Below are 24527 nucleotides of genomic sequence, written 5' to 3' on the forward strand. Positions count from 1 at the left end.
ACGGAAAACCTAATTTCTGATACGATTTATCAGAGAAACGCCAAGCATAGCTCTCTCCATAGCATGCTGAGCGGCTTTAAATCGGTGGACTAGTCCTACCGTCAGTGCCCACGTCTCTGTACCATACGTCATCATTGGCAGGACGCACTGGTTGAAATCTTTAGTCTTCAGGCTCTCAGGGATGGCCAAGGAGAATATGTGCTGACGAAGTTTTCCGAATGCAGCCCAACCCAGTTGAATGCGCCTTGCAGCCTCCTTGTTGAAGTTGCTTCTGCCTATCCGAATAGTCTGCCCGAGGTAGACATATTCTTGCACAACTTCGATTGTTGCCTCACCAACGATCACCGGCTCCGATTCGATGTGAGCATTGTACATGACTTTCGTCTTGTTCAAATTTATACCCCAATGCCTACACGTTGGGAAGCAGCATTTAGACCACTTCCATCATCCAGCTGAGTTCCTGCAGAGATTCTACCATAATAACGATGTCGTCCGCGAAGCAGAGAGGTGTGACAACATGTACTCGCCATTTATACATATGCCATGTCCATTGTCAAGCGGCATCGCACAGACTCCTCAACTCCTCGATATAACGCCAGTCGATTTGAAATCTCTGCAACGCTCTAAAATTGCCCATGTCTCGATGGAGTTGAAGGCGTTTTCTTAGTCCACATAGGCTAGATACAGAGGCTAATTATACTCTTCGGTCTTCTGTGTAATCTGCCTTACTGTGTCGATGTGGTCTATTGTACTAAAACAGATTCACGATGAGATATTAAGAAAATTTTCAGTAAAAGTTTTATTTAAAGTAAGAGTCTTTCTTAATAAATTAATACTAATTGTCTTTATTGTTTTTTTTTACTAAAGTTCCCAGTTTTTTCGCCCCTTGGCGACCCCCCTACAGAAGCTTCGCGACCCCCCAGGGGGTCGCGACCCACAGGTTGAAAAACACTGGGGTAGATAAATAAATGCATGTGTAATTTTTTTTAACTACTTACCTACCCACAAACTGTTGATTTAGTATAAATATCATGGAAGTTTCTACTTCCATGATAAATTTAATATGATAATATGTACATAGTTACTTACCATTTGTATGTATTCCCGTGCTTACTTTGAATTTACATATAAGAGTAAATAAATAAAATTACATAAGTTTTACGTTAAAAGTATGTTTTATTAAGACAAAGTTTTGTTTGTTAAGTTTGTAACTTACATTAATTTATTGCTTTTTGTTGGAGATCTATGATAATGATAAACTACATAACTATTAATTCATATTTACATTAAGGATATGTATTTCTTAAACATAACAAGCTTCTAATCTATTATTTAATAAATAAAATTACGTAGGTATATAACTATACTTACATATAATGTAGATAAATAATATACTACACAGGGTGATATAGGTAACTTCATGAATTCCTAAAGGTCTAGAATATTGGTAAGTATATGATTACCACTCGAGCACCCCGGGTATGTACTTGTCAATGAGGGACTCGTAGTACGGCCACAGCGCCTCGATGTCCGGGACTTCAGCGCTTTTTGTGTACAGGTCGTATTTACTGAAAAAATTACATATTGGTAACATATGATATGGAGATAGTCAAGCTAGTGAAATGTCTTCTTAGCGGTCTTTAGACTGGAAGCCGTCAGGGCAACCCGGAAGTCAAGTCGGCTTAGTGCCGAAACATTATTGTCTGATTAAGGTGGGACAGGGTGTTGTGCCACTCCATGGAGATTGTCGGCACTGAAAAAGCAGAGTAGGCCGAAGAACCGATTACCAATGGGGTAATCGAGTGGAGACCACAAACTGGCCAGCATACCGTGAGACGCGGCCGCCGTCCGGCCCGCTGGAACGACGACCGTAGACAAGAAGAGGCCTATAGCCAGTAGTGGATGATTACCGGTTCATGACTGATACTTACTTGAACTCCAACACCCATTTCAGGATTTCTTCGTCTTTTTCGTTCGTCAGATGTCGGTAGTCCCCTCCGGAGTGCCACGGGTACAGCGAGTGGTATCTGATGACAAATAAGAACATAATTAAGTATTATAAAGGGGAAAATGATGTGAAAACTACTGAACGGATTTTGGTATGAAGAAAGCTGAAACCCTGGATTAACACGTAGGCTATTTACTAGAAGCAACAGCTAGTCTTATTATAATTACCTGATCATATACATCGCCTTCTCCGGCAGCGTAGCCCCATTGTGCTTCAGCACCTGGTAGAGGTACTCGTCGTGCCCCCACGACACCAGCAGCGCGTCCAGTCCGCAGCGGGGCGAGTACATGCCGTAGAGAGAGCTGGAAGTTATGAGGGTGAGATATAAGCTCGGTAGAAGTGTAAGTGAGGTTGAAAGCATTACATACATACATACACGCAAGGACCGAGTGAGTTATTAATCTTGGCGTGTGTCAAACATGCAAGAGCGCATTTAGGGTTTGTAATCGCGGTGAAAGGATTAGCCGGTGAGAATAGCGGCAGCAGTCGCTGACTGCCTAAGATGCGACGGACTTATACAAAAGTACCTACTACCTACATCGGAGTTGTCCGATTTTCGGAATACCAAGGTGGGAATCTCTGAGGAGATTCATTGGTTTCATAAAGTAAATACTTACTTGTATTTCGGATTATAAGTGTCAGGGTTATCCTTGAAGCTGTCGAGTCCGTAGACGATGGAGTCGGCCCAGCGACAGCCCACCGGGAACGTGTCGCCCACCACGCACCACTGCGGCTCCCCGTAGAACGCCATCACCTGGAGATGATGATGATGATGATGAGGCAAGTCACCAGAGAATATGTGCAGATATTTAAGTTGACAACTGTTACGAATCAGGATAAAGATGACGATAGTTAGTAAAGTTATGGACCAGGATAAACATGAGGATATGTAAAATTATGTGATGGGAGCAGTGGCCAAACCGCCTGCCAGATGGTCAGAGGACATCGTAAACGAAGGCAGTGGTTTATAGAGCACAACATAGCTACCGTATATTTTCAATTCAAGTTCCCGCAGATTTTACAAATAGGTAACTACGCAATTGTTAGGTTAGGCTAGGCTGCAGGACCGGAAAAGTCGACGTACTCCTTTCATAAGGCCCTATAAGTATATTGGTATAACACAAACATCATGTCATGGCATCATCACCATCTTTAGCCTTCGCAGCTAGGTACCTGCTAGCCTTCTCTAACACTGATAGCTTTCTCTAGCTAATCAATGGAAAATTGTGCGCGAAACTGATAAGGAAGCAATAACAAAAGATACATTACATAGCAAAAACCATGATATGTATGGCGGATTGATACGACTATCGCGGGTTAAGGTGAAGGTCAGAGCTGTAAAACTAGGGTTATCTACGCATGTCACAAACAACCTATCTACTATAATTAGTACACACTTTTTTAATTTCAATGAACTTCTTCTGCTCTAGGTAGTGAGCGCTATACTCTAGGTAGTCTAGATAATCTGACTGGCCAATCTTTTCCCCATGGTGACAAACCCTAGTCTATAACTCTACTAAGCCCTATCACCGACACGCTAAGAAGAACAAATACGAACGTATATATGTGCTTCAAAATTGGCTACGTAGTTACTAGACGTATTTTTTGATGAATGAAGATGGGATGCCATTAGCTGGGTCTCCACCAAACGATCCATCGCGGTCCGATGATAGAGCGCTCCAACAAGTTGTGTACCTATGTAAAAATCCTTGTAGCGCGATGGATCGTTTGATGGAGACTCGGCTGTTCACCCGGCTGAACTGACGACCAGTCGGTAGAATAGTGTTGAGAAGCTCCTTTAACATAGGCCTATGTTTGGCAACGGATGACTGATTACGGGCTGATTATCATATTTCTTACCTTCCCCAAGTCATGTATCAACCCGGTCAGATGGAACCAGTCGTCCTCCGGATGATCCAATCGGATCCTCTCTGCGGTCTGGAAGGCGTGCACGATGTTGGGCAGCTCGGAGTCGGGGTCGGACTCGTCCACCAGCGAGTTCAGCCGGATGAGCGCGTCCTTGATGGTGGACTTGAAGTGGTTGAACTGGAGCCATTTGGCGCGTTTCTCTGGTGGGACGGGGTGGATTAATAACATTTTTATAGTAAGTATTTTAAACAGATTTTGTATAGGTGATTACGAATCTGAGCCACAATCTGTCATCGGTCACTGCAGCCAGTTTCAGATGCTTAAAACATAAGGCCTTACTTATAGAAATGATGTGGTTAGCCCTGATTTTCATATAGTATAGGTACCTTCAATACAACAAGATTGAGTTGTGGTTAGATTATTGTTGGAACCAGACTACTTTTTTATTCTCAATTCATACTTAATAACATTGTTAAAAGTAAATAATCCACACTCACGTTTAACAAACTCCACGGTGACATTCCCATGCATGGCATAGTAGGTATCCTTCACCCTCTTCTTCACCGGGTCGAGGTCGTCCACGGAGTAGTCCCTGAAGGCCGCCACCGGCTTGTCGGTGAACGCGGGCTCCGGGCGCAGCAGCTGGGAGCCGTCTAGCAGGGAGATGGGACCCTGGCAGGTGGGGAAAGACGTGCATGATAGTGATTTGTAATTTGGAGGCTGGCTTTATATTTCTGGCTGTAGCACAACAAAAGCTGTTTAGAATTAAGCTTTAAGTTACCCCCTTTCGGCTCTTTTTCAACACCCTGCTAACTTTTATATACCGGGTGGCCCAAAGAGTGACGTCCAAAGGAAAAATATAGATTCCTTAGGTCAAGGGGTAGCCAAATAAGCATTTTTTGTATGCGATGATAATTATTCTAGTATAAAAAGACGTTTATAGGCAAGTTAATTCACTGCTGAAAATATCTATGGAGTTAAACCTCACTACACTTTTTCACTATTGAAGAGGACCATATCTAAATATAGTGTAAGGGATAGAATAAAATTTACTTACTTTTTCACTCATTCTTCAGGTAAATATTCACGTTTTAAAGGAAGATCCTTTCCACAAAACCTAAGATAGAAAACACACGATTAAATAGCAAAGACATGTTTTTCCCCATTTTATAGCCATCTCTCAGCAAAGAGATTATTGTCTCAATTATATCTGTTAGATAAGCTTTATTATATATTTTAAAGATAACCGAATCCTCTTTTGTTCTCAAAACATATGAATACCGTATTCAAATAATATAAATGCGAAATTATGATTGTTTGTTATTCTTTCATGCCTGAAACAGCTGGACTAATTTAATTGCATTTTGGATTTTCATTATGTATATTAGGTACTTAGTACCTAATACCTATGGTGTTAATGCACTCTGCAAGAGTGCATTTAGTATAAATATATGATCAGTGTAAATCAACTAACTATATTTTTAAAAGAAATGTAAGAAGACAACTTGTTTTTATGCATCAGGCATTTTTATCAATAAGGTTGTCACACTTAATTCCTTTATGGCATTATCCCTTACATGTTTCAAGTATTTACGGCATTTGTCGGCAGTTCTTTACTCCAGATATCAGATCAGATAGTAATGGCTGGGGGTTTAGATCAAACACAAACATGCTCACCGCTGAAAGATAACAAATTCCTACCATTAGGCTGCGGCCCCAGTAGGCCAACTGTTGGCCACTGACTGAGTTCAGAGTCGTGAGCACAAGTTTCGATCCTCCGTTAACGTTGCGTATCGTCAACTGTCACTGTCAAAATGTAAGGCAAAATTTGTTCCAAAAGTGACATTTGTTTTTTCCATATGTTAGGTGGAATTTCACCAAACGCTAAACGTGTTTAGTAGCCTGTCATACGTCTGTCAGTTAGTACAAAATGTATTTAAAATTTGATTTAAATACGTTTAGCGTTTGGTAAAAGTGACCCTTCGTGTAGATTCGAAAATAGTATCGAATCCTATGCTCGCTGCACTGTGCAGCAATCACCGGATTCGATACTATTTTCGAATCTACATAAACATATGGAAAAACAAATGTCTCTTTTGGAACTGACAAATTTGCCTTACATTTTAACAGTGACAGTTGACGATACTGTTATTTTTCCATATGTTTGTGTGATTCGAAAATAGTATCGAATCCTATGATCGCTGCAAAGGTCAGAGACTCACTACACATACCCACGTAAGGTAAACGGATCGCCCGTCATTGTACATTATGCCGTGTCGTATAGAAAACACAAATTTAAAAGTAATTAAATTAAATTTATTTTAAAATTAAATTAACTATTTACATTCATGCTGCTGGCTCAGTCATACAAAACATTTATTCACAAATATCTTTCTCAAGTTCACACATTTAAGATGAGCTATAAATATTATCTTGTACATAATGTAATTATTATACATCAATTAAATGTCTTACGTGCTTTCCTTATCCCACAACTACATTTAACTTTAAATAGGTATCTCTGTATTCGGTACAAAAATCGATTAAAATATATTGAGAATCTGCTACTGAAATACCTCTATGTAATATGTCATTTCCTAACACAAAACATCAAAATTACTACAATAAAGGTATTCACAATAAATAACAATATAATTTCAGACTTATTTAATGGTGTTATAGAACGGTATTGGCGTATTGAATTATGAGCTGTAATTCGTTGTGATAAGGTTGATATCACATAATGAACTATTTATCTCTGCTCTGCTAACTAGTATTACTATTCCATAATTATTTCTTTGAATGTATCTAACTTAGAAAATAAATGCTGACTCACGTATTGCCATGTTTCTGTACTTATCTGAAACAAAATAAAGAAATACATATTAATAACGTTATAATTATAACTATCCATGGTCGTGTAAGTTAGTTTTACTGTAGGTAAACTGCCCCATACCATATAATTATTATGTGAGTACCTATAAAATTTTGTAGTGTTATTGTCATTTAGATTTGCCACACGTATTGAACAAAACACTATTTACAGTTACACCGAAGACCTATTGATACTATGGATAGTAAGCCATACTTATAGTAAAGTGTTGGCGACATTCATAAGTCACGCAACAAGTAGTAAACAATCAACCGGATTGTTTCAAAGCCTTCTGGATAGCAATAAGACTTTCTATTGTTCATAGTTCTGTTGTAGTCTATAAATACATTTCTCGTTAGTTTTTTCACGGCGTTCCTTAGCATTTTATTGGTTATTTCAAGATTTAATATTATTATTCAACAATATATAATATCGTGTATGATTTTATTCATATTGTACAAATAGAGTCAACATCTATTTCCAGAGTGTAAATTGGTCGAGAGTCGAGACGTGTTGCGCAGGAGTGCGCTCATAAATATCAATGTGTGTGATATTGCTATAAATAAACCGATGACTGCAGGAGGTGACAGTTGGCTCAAGGTCAGCCTGGAGTCACGTGCCTTGTCCAGGCAATATAGGTTACTATGTCTTGCTGTAGATCAGATCCAAATTACAACCATTAGTCTATTTCAGGTGAGGCACTCCCACAGACGTCTATTGGCACTCCTCACTCTTTTTAAGTTTATTGTAAGATATGAGGTTTATGCACCGTTGGACGCTGAGACCAGAGCGATTTTAGCCATGTTCTACAACATGCAGTGCTATGTGCTTCGGTTAATTTAGGAGATATTTATTATTTAACTATAACAAATCACAAGTTAAAAATAATTTATGTGTAACACAAAAGGTATAGGCTCTAAATGCAAGCCGTAGCGACCTAAAAAGGAACCCCAACATTTCCAAACCTCCATAAATAAACGATTACTACCTCTATATTTATCGGGGAATCAGTAGAGCGTTTTTAACACAGATAAGAACAAAAGAAAGAGACGCACCTATCCGCTGTCCTCCTCCCCCGTCGTGGAGTCCTCCTCACTATCGCTCGACCACTCCCCCTCGCTATACTCCCTCTCTTTCTTCTTCCTCTTCTTCGCCACCCGAATCTCGTCCTCATCCTCTGACTCAGAAGACTGGTTTTTCGACGGCGCACTGTCGTTTGTCTCTTCTGCTACTATTAAGTTTCTGGTTGGAGATGAAGTCCTAAGTCCTTTCAAAGTGGTTGTCAGGTCGATGTCCGAAGCTAGAGGGTAGTCTTCTTCTTCTTCTTCTGGTTCGGTTTCTGCTTCTTTGCGCTTCTTCTTTTTGCTTTTGGATGTGGATTTCTTGTCCTTCTTTCGTTTCTTCTTCTTTGAGCTGTGGTGGTGAGAAAGATAAGTCAGTAATGGTATTGGGTGGACGGAAAATAGATATGATAAGGAAGTCGTAGGAGAGGTCTATTTTCATGAATGGGCTCCTATAATTATGAAAAAGTGCTGGAAAGAGTATATGCATGGTAGCATTTCAAAATTATGCACCATCTACGCATTCAGTGGGATATTAGGCTCGTTGGAAGGATGGCAGGTGGACAAAGTGTGGGGTGGACTCAAGTGGAGACCACAAATAGGCAAACATAGCATATGGTCACCCTACAGCCAGCTGGACAGACCATTTAAGACAAATAGCCTGTAGTGTCATGGATGAGGAAGGCCAACGGAGTATGGTGGCGTTCCTTTAAAGAGGCATATTTAGTCCAGCAGTGGAAAATTTTAAGGCCTAATCATGATACCCAGCAGAGGTCGATGGAGGGCTGCTGATGATGATGATTTAACAAATAAATATGAATTTTTCACCTCTCTCGGTCGGTGTCGTCGTCTTCGTCTTCGTATTTCCGCCGCCGTCGCTTCTTGTGTGATCTTTCCTCGCGATCGCCATTGTGATCTATAGTAAAAATTATAATGATATTAAACTTATTCAAATAATTTAATATCCCATCCACGTCAGCAACACTGTAGACAGTATTTTAGGAAATAACTATTTTAAGAGAATTGATAGAAACATTATTGTATTTTTGACTTCACTGCAACATTTTTCATAAAATAGTTAGGTACCTATTAGAAAATTTAGTACGTAATCTACTTAGGTATAAAATTATGATTTATGTCATTAACTTACTGGATCTATGTCTTTTCTTTTCTCTCTTTCTCCTCTTCTCTTCCTCTTCTGCTTTTTTCTTACGGATCGATTCGAGTGTGTCCACCTGCAACAAGATACCGTTTGAATTCACAAGCCTCCATAAGCTGTAAAATTAATACAGGGTGATTGGAAAGTCGATGTATTCCTTTAAATGGGTTGTAGACGAAGGCGTTTCCAGTCGATTGAACCCCATAATGCATTATCCGAAAGTCAACCATTTCTGAGTTATTTAAGTTTTAAGTTTTTTAAAGAATTTTGCCAAAATTTATGTTTAAAAGCAAAATATTTCAAAAACTATCAATTTTCTTAATACTTTTTTGATTATTTTGCATTGGTGACACCTTAGTCAACTAATTATAATCATTAATTGCGCAATATTTAACTCAATTTAGACACAGTGCTTCAAAATAGATGAAACATTAAAAAAAATTTACGAAAGGTGAAAACAAAAATGCTAATTTAAAAAAGAATTTTATCTGACAATTTTTCAGGCACTACAGCTTAAAAACATGATCAATTTATAAGCTTTAAAATGACATATTCCAATCTAAAATCGATTAAGGTATGACCAAGATATAGCCTAAACAACTGCATAGGCGGACAAATCTCAGTAGGGAAACGAACAAGATTTTGTTTTAATTTTAAGGTAAAATGTCTTATAACTGGACTTTGTAGAGCTCCGAACCGTTTACTAATTATTGATCTCCAATAGCGCGGTTCCTCTAAGGCACCGATCGACTACAAGGTTGCTTCACCGAAATAATGCTTGATAATAATGCATTATGGGGTTCAATCGACTGGAAATGCCTTCGTCTACAACCCATTTAAAGGAATACATCGACTTACCAATCACCCTGTATAATGTTCCGAGTACGATGATTTGTTACTGCCCCTCAAAAATACACACACAGCTCGTAAAAGCCATACACTTTTGTACCTTGTCAAACGAACAAACCGGTATTGTCTTGTTATTCAAACATTAATGGTTTGTGAGTTTATATATCAATGTACGGTCAGAACAGACGATACAGAAATAACTTATAAAGGCTGCGAGCCGCAGTTGTGCTAGCCGTACACTGCTGGGAATGTGCTCCAAGGCTGGAGTGTATTAACATAATTTCCACCCATGGTCCAGGCCGGGACACAACCCCAGGAGCACGCGAAGTTCAAACACATACCATGGCGCTGGCGAGCGAGCTGGCGGGCAGCGCGGCGGCGGCGGGGTCCACTCCGGCGCGCCGCAGGAACTCGGCCGCGCGCCGCCGCCGCTCCGCTTGTTTGGCTTTGTCCGCCTCCGTGTCCACTTCTGGAGGGAGAGAAGGAGGAAAAATATAAATACATACATGCGTAACATGATCAAGAACACAATAATGCATTAAATAAATCTGCATTGCCATGTGAGACACTTTACAGTGTCACTATTTACATGATGATGGGTTGGTGCACGATATAATGGCACAAAGTATGTATTAGCTAACACACACGTAGACGTACTTTTAAAATCATGGCTTATAAATCGTTTAACGGGATAGATTTTACTCACTCTTACCCTCTGATTAAAATAGCTATTAAAATTGCAAATTTTGTAGCAGAGAACAGTATCAATATAACAAACACATGGAATCATGAAACACTAACCTTTAGCATCAGAAAGGTCTTCAGTCAGATCTATAAACTCATCGTTATTCTCCTCCAGCGAAATTATCTCACTTTCCAGCTCATCCCGGCTGTATTTCCGTTTCCTCTTCACTCTCTCCTTCTCCCTCTGTCGCCGCCTCTCTTTCTCCGGACTCCGCTCGTCTCTGCTCCGGGACATGGACCTGTGTTCACGCCTCTCTTTATATTTCTTCTCCTTTTTATCGTATTTGACCCTATCTTCTTTAACTTCTGGAGATTGTGATTTCGCTTTCACCCTTTCTTTTTGTTCAACTTTTGTCGGTGCTGGCTTTTCAGTGACGGTTTTCACTTCCACATTCGTTACATCTTTAGGATCTGCTTTTTCTATTGTCATTTTATTGTCTGTAGATTTATCAGTATTGTTAATAACTATGGGGTTGGCTTGGTCTATTTTGTAGACTACAGCGGGGGGTACTGAGGAGGGTTGAGGCACTTTAGTGTTGGTCGGTGCGGGCAGCCCGTTGTCCGGGGCGGTCTCTGGCTTGGTCTCGGCTGGCTTGGGCTCGGACTCCTCATCAGAGCTGGACTCGTAAGGCAGGGCTGGCTTCGGAAGCACCGGGTCTGGCTCTTTCAGTTTCTTGATGGAGAATGATACTGGTGCTGTGAAAATAATATGTAATATTTTATTTTATTTTTGATTTTATAAATGAGAAATTGGGAGATTTTATAAGTATGGCGCTAACTCTATGGCCATGTAGCTCTAAACGAGCGGTACCGATTCAGCGTTTTGTTCATATTGTTTATTAGATATATTTCATCAAAATAGGTTCAGTATTGTAATTGAGTTTGGTTATCTTTTATTCTATAGGTTATCTAGGTACTCACCAATACTTTTATTTTTACTTTCTTTCTTCTTGTCCTTTCCTCCATTCTCGACTCCTCGCTTCTGCCTCATCAGCCTTAAATACCAGGCGTGGTACTCGTTACTGGGCTCTAAGAACATGAACCGAGGGTCGTTTTTCGCTCGCACGATCTCCGCGAACTCGTCGCCATTTCTCGCTACGTATGCCGCCATTTTGTCGATGACTAGTTGTATGTCGTCTGGAGGCGTCTTTATTGGAGGCTCCTTGGCTTTGCTGTCTGTTGATGAGGTGTCGTCTATATCTTCTGAAAAAATAAATAGATAGAATATAATATAATATTCTTTATTTGTACACAAGAACAGAATTTACAAAGCTTATTATACAAGGTACAAAAAAGGCGGTCTTCTCACTAAAAGCTGCCTATAAATGTGTGTATTTAAAACAATACAATCAATGTATCTGTATGTTTGGAAACCTAATAAAGCGTAGAGGAAAATTGCGAAAATATGCGATTTTTTTTCTTAGTTTGTCCGTGACACACACTATAATACATGGTGGCAAAAACATTCTTGAATTAGGGAATTTAAAACATGATGCACACTTACCATCATCACTCTCCGAATCCGTATTGTAATTATTCATAAGTGACAAAGCCGACGACTTGATCGGTGCCACGGTTGGGGCCAACGTTGGGGCCACTGGCGGGGGTACTGAGGGTACTGTTGGTGCAACTGTTGGGGCCAAGGCTGGGGCCACGGCGGGGGCGGGGGGCGGTATCGCTACCGACCCCGGGTAGTAGTATGCCATGTATTGCTGGTAGTATGCTTGCGTGGCTTGGTCTGAAACATTAATTATGATGATGCTTATTATTAATGATTATAACATACTGAATAGAATAGAATAGGTGATTAACGAAATTGATTATAGAATCCTATGAAATTTTTCACGTTTATAACTCTCGTATAAATAAAGAAACGACCTGAAAGTCCTCCATATTTTTATTGTGGTACAGCGAGCGAGATAACATGAGTCTATTCTGTATTTTTTATTTATCCAAATATCCATACGCTATAGGTACGCTATTTCGGAGCCTATTCAATAGTAGGTATCTACTTGCCAACAAAAATCGATTCATTATTTTTATACATGTAGTTAAGTCGAAAAACGATTAAAAATACTACTTAGTGCAAACATTCATCACATACAACTTCACTAACCTTGCGCAGCAGCATTCACACTGCCCTCAGCAGCGCCAGTAGGCAGCGCGGTGGGCTCCGTCCCGGGCGGCGGCAGCTCCCCGGACGCGGGGTCGAAGCCGTCGCTGCGGTCGCGCATGCGAGAGATCAGGAGAGAGTAGTCGCAGTCGGCCGAGGGGCGGTATGGGATGGACGGGATTGAGGGGGCCTGCGGGGAGATACTCATTATAAGGTATTTGCTGCGTAACCAAGTTTACGAATGGAAACCATTCTGGCCTGTGAATTCAGATGAACTTAGTAGACAGTAGCCGATAGTGGCTGCTAGGCTAGATTTATAATTTTGCTCCTAGGGAACAAGAGTTATTTATTTATTTATTTTAGAACTCCCTAACAGCTAAGAGCTGTTATGGGATGTTTCCATTTGTGCCATGTTCTGTGATATATTGAAAGAATAGTAGTACCTAGTATTGGACAATATATGATAGGTATACTTTACTCACAGATTCAATCGCCATAGTGGAGCCCAGGCTTGGATGAAGATATTCCTCGTTTTCTGGATGTTTCTCTGAAAATAAATTTCAATATATGTAGGTACTTAGAAATGCATGAAAAAGGCTAATTGAGATATTTAATTATAGAACCCCTTCAGGAAAACATTCTCACTCACAACAAAATCTGCAGGAAGACAAGCTCATCCATAGAATAGGAAATTCTTTTTACCTTCCACAGCTTCCTCATGCACCCTCTCTGGCCACTTGCCACTCTTCACCAGAGCGGTCAGAGCCATATAGTATGCATGCAGCGGAGACTCCTTGCTGAGGAACTGGAACTGCGAGTTGTCGGCCTGCTTCGCTCGCAACAGGATCTCCATCTGAGCACCCTGGGTGGCGATGAACTTGGCCGTCTTCTCGATGATTGCGTTGAGTTTCTCACCGTCAGGCTAGAGAAAGCGTGATTATTAGTAAAGCGATAAGATTATCAGTATAGTTACTATTGGTTGAGGAATTTGGAAAATTTATTTACTACTTATAACCTATAGTCTGTTATAGGAATCATAGCTGCGATCTCAATCCTTATCTATCTGACAGTTTTCTTGCACATTCATTCCTCATGAATTACTCCTTCTTTCTCACCAATTTTCCAGATTATTTAAAAAAAAAAACTTACCAAAACAATATTTTCTGGGAGAAGGGCAACCAGACTTGGCGGAGCAACAAAGGGCACATCATTCTCAGTGGTAGGTGTAGTGGGCTGCGGCTCTGCTGGTGCATCATAGTTGAAGCCGACCTGGCCGTAGCCGGCTGCATGGAGCCTCTTCAGTTCTTCCTCTAGGGATAGAAAGATGAACAATTTTATAGTATGTAGAAGTAAGAAGTGTTGTGGGGTTCCTTGCAAGAGTCCTGTGTCCTGCAAATTATAATGATGCTAGTTCTATGGATACCATGAACTATTATGTTTCAATTTCTCATATTGCAAATTTATATCTATCAATAAGAAGCTTAGCCAGTTCACAATTTTTATGAAGCCATTTAGGTACTTATGCTTAACAATATTTATGAACTAAAGCAAACAAGGCTGAAAAGTCAGTTTACCTTTGTACATTTCCTCTTCATCCTCGTCAGTGTGCATGGCCCGGTACCGCTCCTCGTCACAGAGCTGCTCCACGTCCAGCTCGTTCCTGGTGAGCTCCACGCGCCAGTCGAAGCCGCCCGGCGGAGCCTCCAGCCGGGACAGGTCGTGGAGTGCCCCGCGCGCGTCATATCTGTCAACATATTGCAGTATTACCAACCACACCATACTGAGTCACTGCTGCTGCCAATACAAAGATCCTGAACTCACAGAAAACAATATTAAACATATGCTAAAGTTAAACAGTTTATGTGTTGTGTATTGTGTATGTGTTTTGGTTGCATGTAGTTCCTTAAAATCGGTCAAGTCTATCCTACAATATGTACAGATAAACAGTGGCATACTTAAATCTATAGTCATAACTCATATACTCATAGCATATCCCAAGATTTTATAGGATTGATCATAAATTAGGTCAATTCAATCAAGTTGATTAGCATTTTATAGTTTTTAGGTTAAATCATAAATAATGTTGGTACTCAATGTATACCGTTTGCAAGTTATACATACCACCGTCGAGTGTCACCGTAACATAACGCGAGGGGTCCCGCGCGGTCGTCGGTTCAGCCAGCTACTTCATATTTTCTGTGAAAATCTTAAGTTCTTCCAAAATTTAATACGCATTGAAAATCGCAATCACTGTTTTAGTTTTTAACGCCATAATGAGCAGTCTTATAGTAAAAAACTTGTCGAACCTGTCGATTTTCAACGTATCATCCCCCATCCACGGAATGAGATGCTTTCCTTGGTCAATGTGAAGAGCTTTCTCATCGTCCCTGAACAATTTGCACGAGTAGCCGAACACAAACAGTTCTTCTTTCTTCTCTTTAACATCACTTTTGCGTAAAATACCAGATTCACTGTGATTTCTAGTCCACTTTGTCGACATTTTTGTATTTTTTTACTTAATCTTATAACTAAGAAATGAAAAAAACAATAAATTCATAATTTATACAACAAAAGCCACGGCCGCACGCGAAATGAATTTGACTGATCTGTGGCATCCTGTCACTGTCAGTGTCATATGTCAAGTGTCAATTATCGCTATCATCACAGAACACAATATATTTACTCTATCGTGTCTTTCATTCTCATGCTACCACCCCACTTGACTATAAAGTACAAAACACGATAGTACAGCAAAAATCGACCCTTGAATCCTAGGTTTTACTATATAAAAATTATTATTTATGCTAATAACATTCTCTACCAATCAACTTGCAGAAGATAATAGGAGAAGAAAGAAGAGAAGTGCACCCTGCACAATAAAATGGTTCAAAATCAAGCAAGTGTGTAGATGATACTTATTAAAAAAAAGTATGGCAGCACTATATTAACCGTATAAATGTGAAAGCTTTTTTGCTATGATTCACAAACTAGCGATCGGTACATTTTAATTTGCCAACGTAATACATGTCTCAAAAGGCATATGGCGGACGTTTTATATATTTTTGCATCGAAAACTGATAAATTCTTTTAGTTATGAATATCTTGTGACCGCTAGAAAGTATTTGATAAAATTAGCGATTAACGGTAGTTTTAATGTGTAAATAAGCTTAGTATACCTTGTTTCTTGTACATATTGATAGTATTTTCGCGTGTGTACGTGTTGATCCGTATTGTTTGTGAAAAACGAAAAGTCTGTGATATAAACAATATTTAGGCGATAGAGTAATTTCCTGAACATTTTTGTAAATATTGTAAAGTTATTTTAGCTTTAATAGAGTTAATATATTGAGCGAAGACTGAGGATTGAGTGTGAAAGCTACGACTTGGAGCTATGTCAGCTGTGAATCTGTTGTCTTCACTGCGGGAGAAACCGATGGGTGCTGAGCTGCAGGAGGAGACCAACCATGAAGGTAAGCCGTCCCCGCATCCTGCACCTGGCACTCCTGAAGCTAGGGAGCTTCATCCACCTTCAAATTGTGTCATAAATATTCACTGGCTATTTCATTCAAATTTCCTTTGTGGCTGTAACTGAAGTTTATTTTGAAAGCTATCCCTGATTAGGAGCAGATTTACCTAGGCATATACTTTCTGCCAGTGGGCCATTATTCACTGAAGATGGTATTTTAACTGCCTGACACCTTTATTTTTGTTTCCAAATTACAATTATTTACCTTTGTTACAATGAAAGTAGGTCGAATATTCAAATAGGAAGGGTAGATGATGAACTTTGTCTAGTTTTTTGATTGTGAACACATCAGTAGTCCGTTTTGGACTTATTATTTCAGCTCTCATCATAATTTTCTTAAACAGCTGCTGCATAAAACAAGTAAACATAAACATACAGACACCTACTTTAAAAGAATTAGATGGTTAACATACAATACATCTTCATCACATTTTACACCTGATGTTGCAGGATCAGATGATATAATGTTAATTACTGATTTAGATTTATGCATAATTGATTTTCTGCAATTTTTGCAATGTCATCCAAGTCAGCAGTTTCACTATTCTATTGCTATATGGTTCATTGATATTTCATTACCATTTTTGTAGAGGTCTTATTATACCCTGGTGGTGCCAACTACGACCAACAGCCTAAACAAGGCTGTTTCACACTATCCATGTCAAACTTGTTTACACAAAAATCATGTTTATTAATTATCTTTTGAACCAAAAAAGTTATTGAGTGATTTATCACCTGTTCCTTATAAATATTAAGAGTGGTGCATCCTGGGTGACCTGATCTGACCTTTCACCACCGTGAGAAACTCTAGCTGTTCTGCAGTGTATTATAGTGCGTTTGTAGTCATAAGAAGAACTATCATTTAAATGTTATGTGGAGATAGCTTTCACACAGGGTCATCCAACACCAAACAAGACTAAATCTGTAGTATGGGCGGCCAAAGCTGCATCAGAATAATTTGTTTACTACCAGCTTTCACCTAAATAACATTTCATTTTAGAGTTAATTTAAAAAGTTCATGCTTAACTTCAATCATAACTTCTGCTTAGGCTACATTCTAGTGGACAAAATGCTTGTTAGTCACTCAAACTGATATGCCGCTGATATTTATATTTGAAGAGTGCCTGCTAATGACATACAAAATAGGTATCAGTTATGTATCATATCAGTTTGTATAGATATAGGTTGCATAATTATGTTGGAGTTTTATTTATGATAAAGTATGCATGGGGAACCCCTGCCATTCCCCTTAAAACCTAATATAGTACTTTCACCTTTTTTTAAACTTAGTTCTGAAATAACAACTTTTTATTTCACATACATTTTAACACAGGTAGTTTGAAAGTATAATATACATATTATGAGCATCAATTATTTATAATGAGTATAGTTTGGGCCTAACCATTCACTCTTGCAATTTAATTATGAGGGGAGATTGCCCTTCAATTTTTTCCATTTATAAAGAGGTCAGGGTTCTTTTTAAGGGGATGCACTCCAGTCAAGGTTAGAGGGGATCCCTCTGCTTAATTCTATGTAAATAAGGTTTCATGGATGATGAGAGTTGATATCAGATTAGCTATTTATGTTTGTTAACCTAATTTCAGTAAAATTTTATGACAACACCGTTATTATGCAATGAAAATGCGTTATCATTATCATTGTAAACAAAAGCAAGTCTCTTTATCAAAATTTCCAACCTGTAAATTGCCAATATTCATTAATTATCTTAATTCAAGGTTAAATACCCTTCTCAATCTCAATACTGAGATTAGTTTTTGGATTTCAGTTCATTTTACATAATTATTACTACGATCATCTCAAATCATATTTACAGATTTATCGGACAAACGATTATAACTTTTACGCCATTGTAATACGCACTATAAAAAGACGAGTAGACTTGGAAAATTCCTAGAAACATTTATTTCCAAGTTGAGGGTAGTTGCAGAAATGTTTCAAGTTAGCAACAAGCCCAACGGCCGGCCAGTTGCCGCGTGACCGCCTCCTACCGTGCCGCGACTTCCGACTTTACTATAGCTTCTAAGTTTTACCCCTATTTATATTCTACGTTAGCTTTTAAGTGTTTTTACCGTTTTATATTGTTTTTATAAGTGTTAGTTTTTAGTTTTAAGTGTTAGATAACGAGACTGTTAGATTCCGTGGTTTGATTGCCGCCATTTTGTCCGCGCGTTGGTTTCTCTCGCTGGTCAAGATACGTTCGACAAGTAGGTTCGTGATGGTGAGCAAGGAGGCTGGTGGCGAGGGCGGGCGGCGGGCGAGGCGGCGGCGGCGAGCCGGGGCGCGGGCGGCGCGGCGGCGCGCGCGCAGGGCGGAGGCCGAGGCGGGCCCGGCCCGGTGCGCCGTGCACTCGTTCGTGCTGCGCTACCAGGCGGCGCTGCGCCGGGTGCCCGCGCACCTGCCGCCCCGCGTGCACGCCGGACCGCCCTCCAAGAGGGTCAAGCGCGTGTCTTGGAGTAAGTGATGAGTTGGTGATGGATTTCAAGGTCAATGACTGAATTGGGGTTAGCTAGCCGTGCATCGGACTACTATTGGTTAATTTTACGAATTGGTTTCGCCTTTCGCGTGTTAGTATATAGATTTCTCATTGGTGAAATCAGTTCTACGTTTTCCCTTTCAGTCTGATAGGTAAATGATAATGCATTCTGACTTACTATACTCTTCTATATACATATATTATATTCAATTATCGTTTTATCATTAGTGCTATAGTTAATGCACTTCACATTCACATAGGAATTCAATTTTCAGTTGTCTGTTGATCTAGCAAGTTATTTGCTATTGTTTTCGTACTTATCGTTTCTACTTTTAAACTAAAACGAATATTGTTATGCCCTAACAATAGTATAAACAGATTGAGAACGAGATATTTAAGAGAAACTGGATAGACAATAGCAAATGATACAGGAAATGAGATAAAAGGTAGTTGCCCCGTTACAGTCGCCTCCGAAAACGTTGATATTTGCTAGCTGGGCGTGATACTATGGTTGGAAGAGCTCTCAAGTAAAGACCATGAACAGGAGAACAAAGAGAGAAGCGTACTTCGGCCCGCTACAGCTAAAAAAAAATACATGAGGTATAGGACCAGTGTGAAGTTGGCAGCCTAAAGTTAGCAGCCTAAGTGTAGGCGACCAAATTAAGTAGGTTACGATTTGTACCACACATATTATTCAAAATTAAGGCTAATTTCATATTACTAATAAATACAAATGTATTAAATAATGAAAATTTAAAACATCAAATAACAAAACCGCAAAATAAAAAGCAAAATAATTTTTTAAAAATCTATTCTCCATAAGTGGATGACGTTTCAACCACGAAGGAGTCGGAAAGCCACGACCAGACCTAGTTTAAATCGAAGGTTGGTTAAGTACCAACAGCTGAAAGAAGTTTCATCCACATTAAAAGAGGATTACAGGTTCTTGTAAGAAGATGAATGCTGAATTCCGGGAAAAAAAAATAACATTTAATAAAGTTTATTGACATTTTAGATGGAAACCCTCATGGATCCCCTAGAAGTAGTTGGAAAGCCACGACCAGACCTAGTTTAAATCAAAGGCTGGTTAAGTACCAACAGCTGAAAGAAGTTTCATCAACATTGAAAGAGGATTACAGGTGTCAGTAAGAAGAAGAATGCTGAAATCTGGGGAAAAAATACATATTTCAGAAAGTTTTTTAAAATTTTCAGCTGAAAATGCTGATAAGACCACAACGTCTGCTAGTTTTTATGATCGGCACTGATGATTGCTGAAAACCATTTTCAGGATTTTCAGCTCACATGAGTACCTCTTCAGTTATAGGTAAATAGGTATTTAGCGGCCTAAGTCGAAATATTACACTCATACCCTCAGATACCCAAGAAGCAGGTGGAAAGCCACGACCAGACCTAGTCTCAATCGAAGGTTGGTTATGTACAAACAGCTGAAAGAAGTTTCATCAACATTGAAAGAGGATTACAGGTGTCAGTAAGTGGAAGAATGCTGAATTCTGGGGAAAAAATACATATTTCACAAAGTTTTTTAAAATTTTCAGCTGAAAATGCAGATAAAACCAATACGTCTGCTGGTTGATATGATCGGCAATGATGATCACTGAAAACCATTTTCAGGATTTTCAGCTCACATGAGTACCTCTTCAGTTATAGGTAAATAGGTATTTAGCGGCCTAAGTCGAAATATTACACTCATACCCTCAGATACCCTAGAAGCAGGTGGAAAGCCACGACCAGACCTAGTTTAAATCGAAGGTTGATTAAGTACCAACAGCTGAAAGAAGTTTCATCCACATTGAAAGAGGATTACAGGTTCCTGTAAGAAGATGAAAGCTGAATTCTGGGGAAAAAATAGACATTTCCCAAAGTTTATTGAGATTTTAGGTGGAAATTCTCATGAATCCCCTAGAAGCAGGTGGAAAGCCACGACTAGACCTAGTTTAAATCGAAGGTTGGTTAATAACCAACAGCTGAAAGAAGTTTCATCAACATTGAAAGAGGATTACAGGTTCCTGTAAGATGATGAATGCTGAATTCCGGGAAAAAAAATACACATTTAATAAAGTTTATTGATATTTTAGATGGAAACCCTCATGGATCCCCTAGAAGTAGTTGGAAAGCCACGACCAGACCTAGTTTAAATCAAAGGCTGGCTAAGTACCAACAGCTGAAAGAAGTTTCATCAACATTGAAAGAGGATTACAGGTGTCAGTAAGAAGAAGAATGCTGAAATCTGGGGAAAAAATACATATTTCAGAAAGTTTTTTAAAATTTTCAGCTGAAAATGCTGGTAAGACCACAACGTCTGCTAGTTTTTATGATCGGCACTGATGATTGCTGAAAACCGTTTTCAGGATTTTCAGCTCACATGAGTACCTCTTCAGTTATAGGTAAATAGGTATTTAGCGGCCTAAGTTGAAATATTACACTCATACCCTCAGATACCCTAGAAGCAGGTGGAAAGCCACGACCAGACCTGGTCTCAATCGAAGGATGGTTATGTACAAACATCTGAAAGAAGTTTCATCAACATTGAAAGAGGATTACAGGTGTCAGTAAGTGGAAGAATGCTGAATTCTGGGGAAAAAATACATATTTCACAAAGTTTTTTAAAATTTTCAGCTGAAAATGCAGATAAAACCAATACGTCTGCTGGTTAATATGATCGGAAATGATGATCACTGAAAACCATTTTCAGGATTTTCAGCTCACATGAGTACCTCTTCAGTTATAGGTAAATAGGTATTTAGCGGCCTAAGTCGAAATATTACACTCATACCCTCAGATACCCTAGAAGCAGGTGGAAAGCCACGACCAGACCTAGTTTAAATCAAAGGTTGGTTAAGTACCAACAGCTGAAAGAAGTTTCATCAACATTGAAAGAGGATTACAGGTTCCTGTAAGATGATGAATGCTGAATTCCGGGAAAAAAATACATATTTCACAAAGTTTTTTAAAATTTTCAGCTGAAAATGCAGATAAGACCACAACGTCTGCTGGTTTATATGATCGGCAATGATGATCACTGAAAACTATTTTCAGAATTTTCAGCTCACATGAGTACCTCTTCAGTTATAGGTAAATAGGTATTTAGTGGCCTAAGTCGAAATATTTTAAAGTAATATTTCGACTTAGGCCGCTAAATACCTATTTACCTATAACTGAAGAGGTACTCATGTGAGCTGAAAATCCTGAAAATAGTTTTCAGCAATCATCAGTGCCGATCATAAAAACTAGCAGACGTTGTGGTCTTATCAGCATTTTCAGCTGAAAATTTTAAAAACCTTTCTGAAATATGTATTTTTTCCCCAGATTTTAGCATTCTTCTTCTTACTGACACCTGTAATCCTCTTTCAATGTTGATGAAACTTCTTTCAGCTGTTGGTACTTAACCAGCCTTTGATTTAAACTAGGTCTGGTTGTGGCTTTCCAACTACTTCTAGGGGATCCATGAGGGTTTCCATCTAAAATGTCAATAAACTTTATTAAATGTGTATTTTTTTTCCCGGAATTCAGCATTCATCTTCTTACAGGAACCTGTAATCCTCTTTCAATGTTGATGAAACTTCTTTCAGCTGTTGGTTATTAACCAACCTTCGATTTAAACTAGGTCTAGTCGTGGCTTTCCACCTGCTTCTAGGGGATTCATGAGGATTTCCACCTAAAATCTCAATAAACTTTGGGAAATGTCTATTTTTTCCCCAGAATTCAGCATTCTTCTTCTTACAGGCACCTGTAATCCTCTTTCAATGTTAATGAAACTTCTTTCAGCTGTTGGTACATAACCAACCTTCAATTTAAACTAGGTCTGGTCGTGGCTTTCCACCTGCTTCTTGGGTATCTGATGGTATGAGTGTAATATTTTGACTTAGGCCGCTAAATACCTATTTACCTATAACTGAAGAGGTACTCATGTGAGCTGAAAATCCTGAAAATGGTTTTCAGTGATCATCATTGCCGATCATATCAACCAGCAGACGTATTGGTTTTATCTGCATTTTCAGCTGAAAATTTTAAAAAACTTTGTGAAATATGTATTTTTTCCCCAGAATTCAGCATTCTTCCACTTACTGACACCTGTAATCCTCTTTCAATGTTGATGAAACTTCTTTCAGCTGTTTGTACATAACCAACCTTCGATTGAGACTAGGTCTGGTCGTGGCTTTCCACCTGCTTCTTGGGTATCTGAGGGTATAAAAGTAATATTTCGACTTAGGCCGCTAAATACCTATTTACCTATAACTGAAGAGGTACTCATGTGAGCTGAAAATCCTGAGAATGGTTTTCAGCAATCATCAGTGCCGATCATAAAAACTAGCAGACGTTGTGGTCTTATCAGCATTTTCAGCTGAAATTTTTAAAAAACTTTCTGAAATATGTATTTTTTCCCCAGATTTCAGCATTCTTCTTCTTACTGACACCTGTAATCCTCTTTCAATGTTGATGAAACTTCTTTCAGCTGTTGGTACTTAACCAGCCTTTGATTTAAACTAGGTCTGGTTGTGGCTTTCTAACTACTTCTAGGGGATCCATGAGGGTTTCCATCTAAAATGTCAATAAACTTTATTAAATGTGTATTTTTTTTCCCGGAATTCAGCATTTATCTTCTTACAGGAACCTGTAATCCTCTTTCAATGTTGATGAAACTTCTTTCAGCTGTTGGTTATTAACCAACCTTCGATTTAAACTAGGTCTAGTCGTGGCTTTCCACCTGATTCTAGGGGATTCATGAGGATTTCCACCTAAAATCTCAATAAACTTTGGGAAATGTCTTATTTTTCCCCAGAATTCAGCATTCTTCTTCTTACAGGCACCTGTAATCCTCTTTCAATGTTAATGAAACTTCTTTCAGCTGTTGGTACATAACCAACCTTCAATTTAAACTAGGTCTGGTCGTGGCTTTCCACCTGCTTCTTGGGTATCTGAGGGTATGAGTGTAATATTTCGACTTAGGCCGCTAAATACCTATTTACCTATAACTGAAGAGGTACTCATGTGAGCTGAAAATCCTGAAAATGGTTTTCAGTGATCATTATTGCCGATCATATAAACCAGCAGACGTATTGGTTTTATCTGCATTTTCAGCTGAAAATTTTAAAAAACTTTGTGAAATATGTATTTTTTCCCTAGAATTCAGCATTCTTCCACTTACTGACACCTGTAGTCCTCTTTCAATGTTGATGAAACTTCTTTCAGCTGTTTGTACATAACCAACCTTCGATTGAGACTAGGTCTGGTCGTGGCTTTCCACCTGCTTCTTGGGTATCTGAGGGTATGAGTGTAACATTTTGACTTAGGCCGCTAAATACCTATTTACCTATAACTGAAGAGGTACTCATGTGAGTTGAAAATCCTGAAAATGGTTTTCAGCAATCATCAGTGCCGATCATTAAAACTAGCAGACGTTGTGGTCTTATCAGCATTTTCAGCTGAAAATTTTAAAAAACTTTCTGAAATATGTATTTTTCCCCAGATTTCAGCATTCTTCTTCTTACTGACACCTGTAATCCTCTTTCAATGTTGATGAAACTTCTTTCAGCTGTTGGTACTTAACCAGCCTTTGATTTAAACTAGGTCTGGTCGTGGCTTTCCAACTACTTCTAGGGGATCCATGAGGGTTTCCATCTAAAATGTCAATAAACTTTATTAAATGTGTATTTTTTTCCCGGAATTCAGCATTTATCTTCTTACAGGAACCTGTAATCCTCTTTCAATGTTAATGAAACTTCTTTCAGCTGTTGGTTATTAACCAACCTTCGATTTAAATTAGGTCTAGTCGTGGCTTTCCACCTGCTTCTAGGGGATTCATGAGGATTT

The 24527-nt window shown here is 39.0% G+C and overlaps 3 protein-coding genes across 3 annotated transcripts in view; 1 reads left to right on the top strand and 2 right to left on the bottom strand.

The window, feature by feature from the left end:
* Positions 1-1394: 1394 nt before the first annotated feature.
* Positions 1395-5094, bottom strand: LOC105396529 (inositol oxygenase). The gene is made up of 7 exons (XM_048626211.1): positions 4935-5094; positions 4375-4549; positions 3869-4077; positions 2626-2762; positions 2176-2310; positions 1932-2027; positions 1395-1568 (listed from the first exon to the last, which is right to left on the bottom strand). The coding sequence occupies exons 1-7, from the start codon at positions 4944-4946 to the stop codon at positions 1460-1462; spliced, it is 873 nt and encodes a 290-aa protein (XP_048482168.1). The 5' UTR covers positions 4947-5094; the 3' UTR covers positions 1395-1459.
* Positions 5095-6171: 1077 nt separating this feature from the next.
* LOC105384655 (protein suppressor of white apricot) lies at positions 6172-15296 on the bottom strand. The gene is made up of 14 exons (XM_048626513.1): positions 14982-15296; positions 14250-14419; positions 13825-13985; positions 13378-13597; positions 13158-13222; positions 12679-12865; positions 12067-12300; positions 11484-11765; positions 10620-11258; positions 10160-10287; positions 8961-9045; positions 8639-8726; positions 7805-8162; positions 6172-6737 (listed from the first exon to the last, which is right to left on the bottom strand). Exons 1-13 carry the CDS (start codon positions 15173-15175, stop codon positions 7805-7807), a joined length of 2811 nt encoding a protein of 936 aa, XP_048482470.1. The 5' UTR covers positions 15176-15296; the 3' UTR covers positions 6172-6737.
* A 2878-nt stretch (positions 15297-18174) lies between these two features.
* LOC105384645 (eukaryotic translation initiation factor 4E transporter) overlaps positions 18175-24527 on the top strand; it is a 39953-nt gene continuing 33600 nt past the window's right edge. Inside the window, exon 1 of the mRNA XM_048626212.1 lies at positions 18175-18675. Within this exon, the coding sequence (XP_048482169.1) occupies positions 18438-18675 (238 nt within the window). The 5' untranslated portion in view covers positions 18175-18437. The remainder of the gene's footprint in view (positions 18676-24527) is intronic.

This window comes from Plutella xylostella, chromosome 16 (genome assembly GCF_932276165.1).
Source record: "Plutella xylostella chromosome 16, ilPluXylo3.1, whole genome shotgun sequence".
Lineage (NCBI taxonomy): Eukaryota > Metazoa > Arthropoda > Insecta > Lepidoptera > Plutellidae > Plutella > Plutella xylostella.

Bases quoted from the DNA above. Each gene is read 5' to 3' on its own strand.
- LOC105396529 (XM_048626211.1), bottom strand. The intron at 2,763-3,868 runs GTAAGAAATATG...CATCATCTCCAG, and splicing joins TGATACATGACTTGGGGAAG to GTGATGGCGTTCTACGGGGA. The intron at 2,311-2,625 runs GTAAGTATTTAC...CATAACTTCCAG, and splicing joins ACTTATAATCCGAAATACAA to CTCTCTCTACGGCATGTACT.
- LOC105384655 (XM_048626513.1), bottom strand. From the start codon at position 15,175: ATGTCGACAAAGTGGACTAGAAATCACAGTGAATCTGGTATTTTACGC. The intron at 14,420-14,981 runs GTTCGACAAGTT...ATATGTTGACAG, and splicing joins GATACGTTGAAAATCGACAG to ATATGACGCGCGCGGGGCAC. The intron at 13,598-13,824 runs GTAAGTTTTTTT...CGCTTTCTCTAG, and splicing joins TCCCAGAAAATATTGTTTTG to CCTGACGGTGAGAAACTCAA.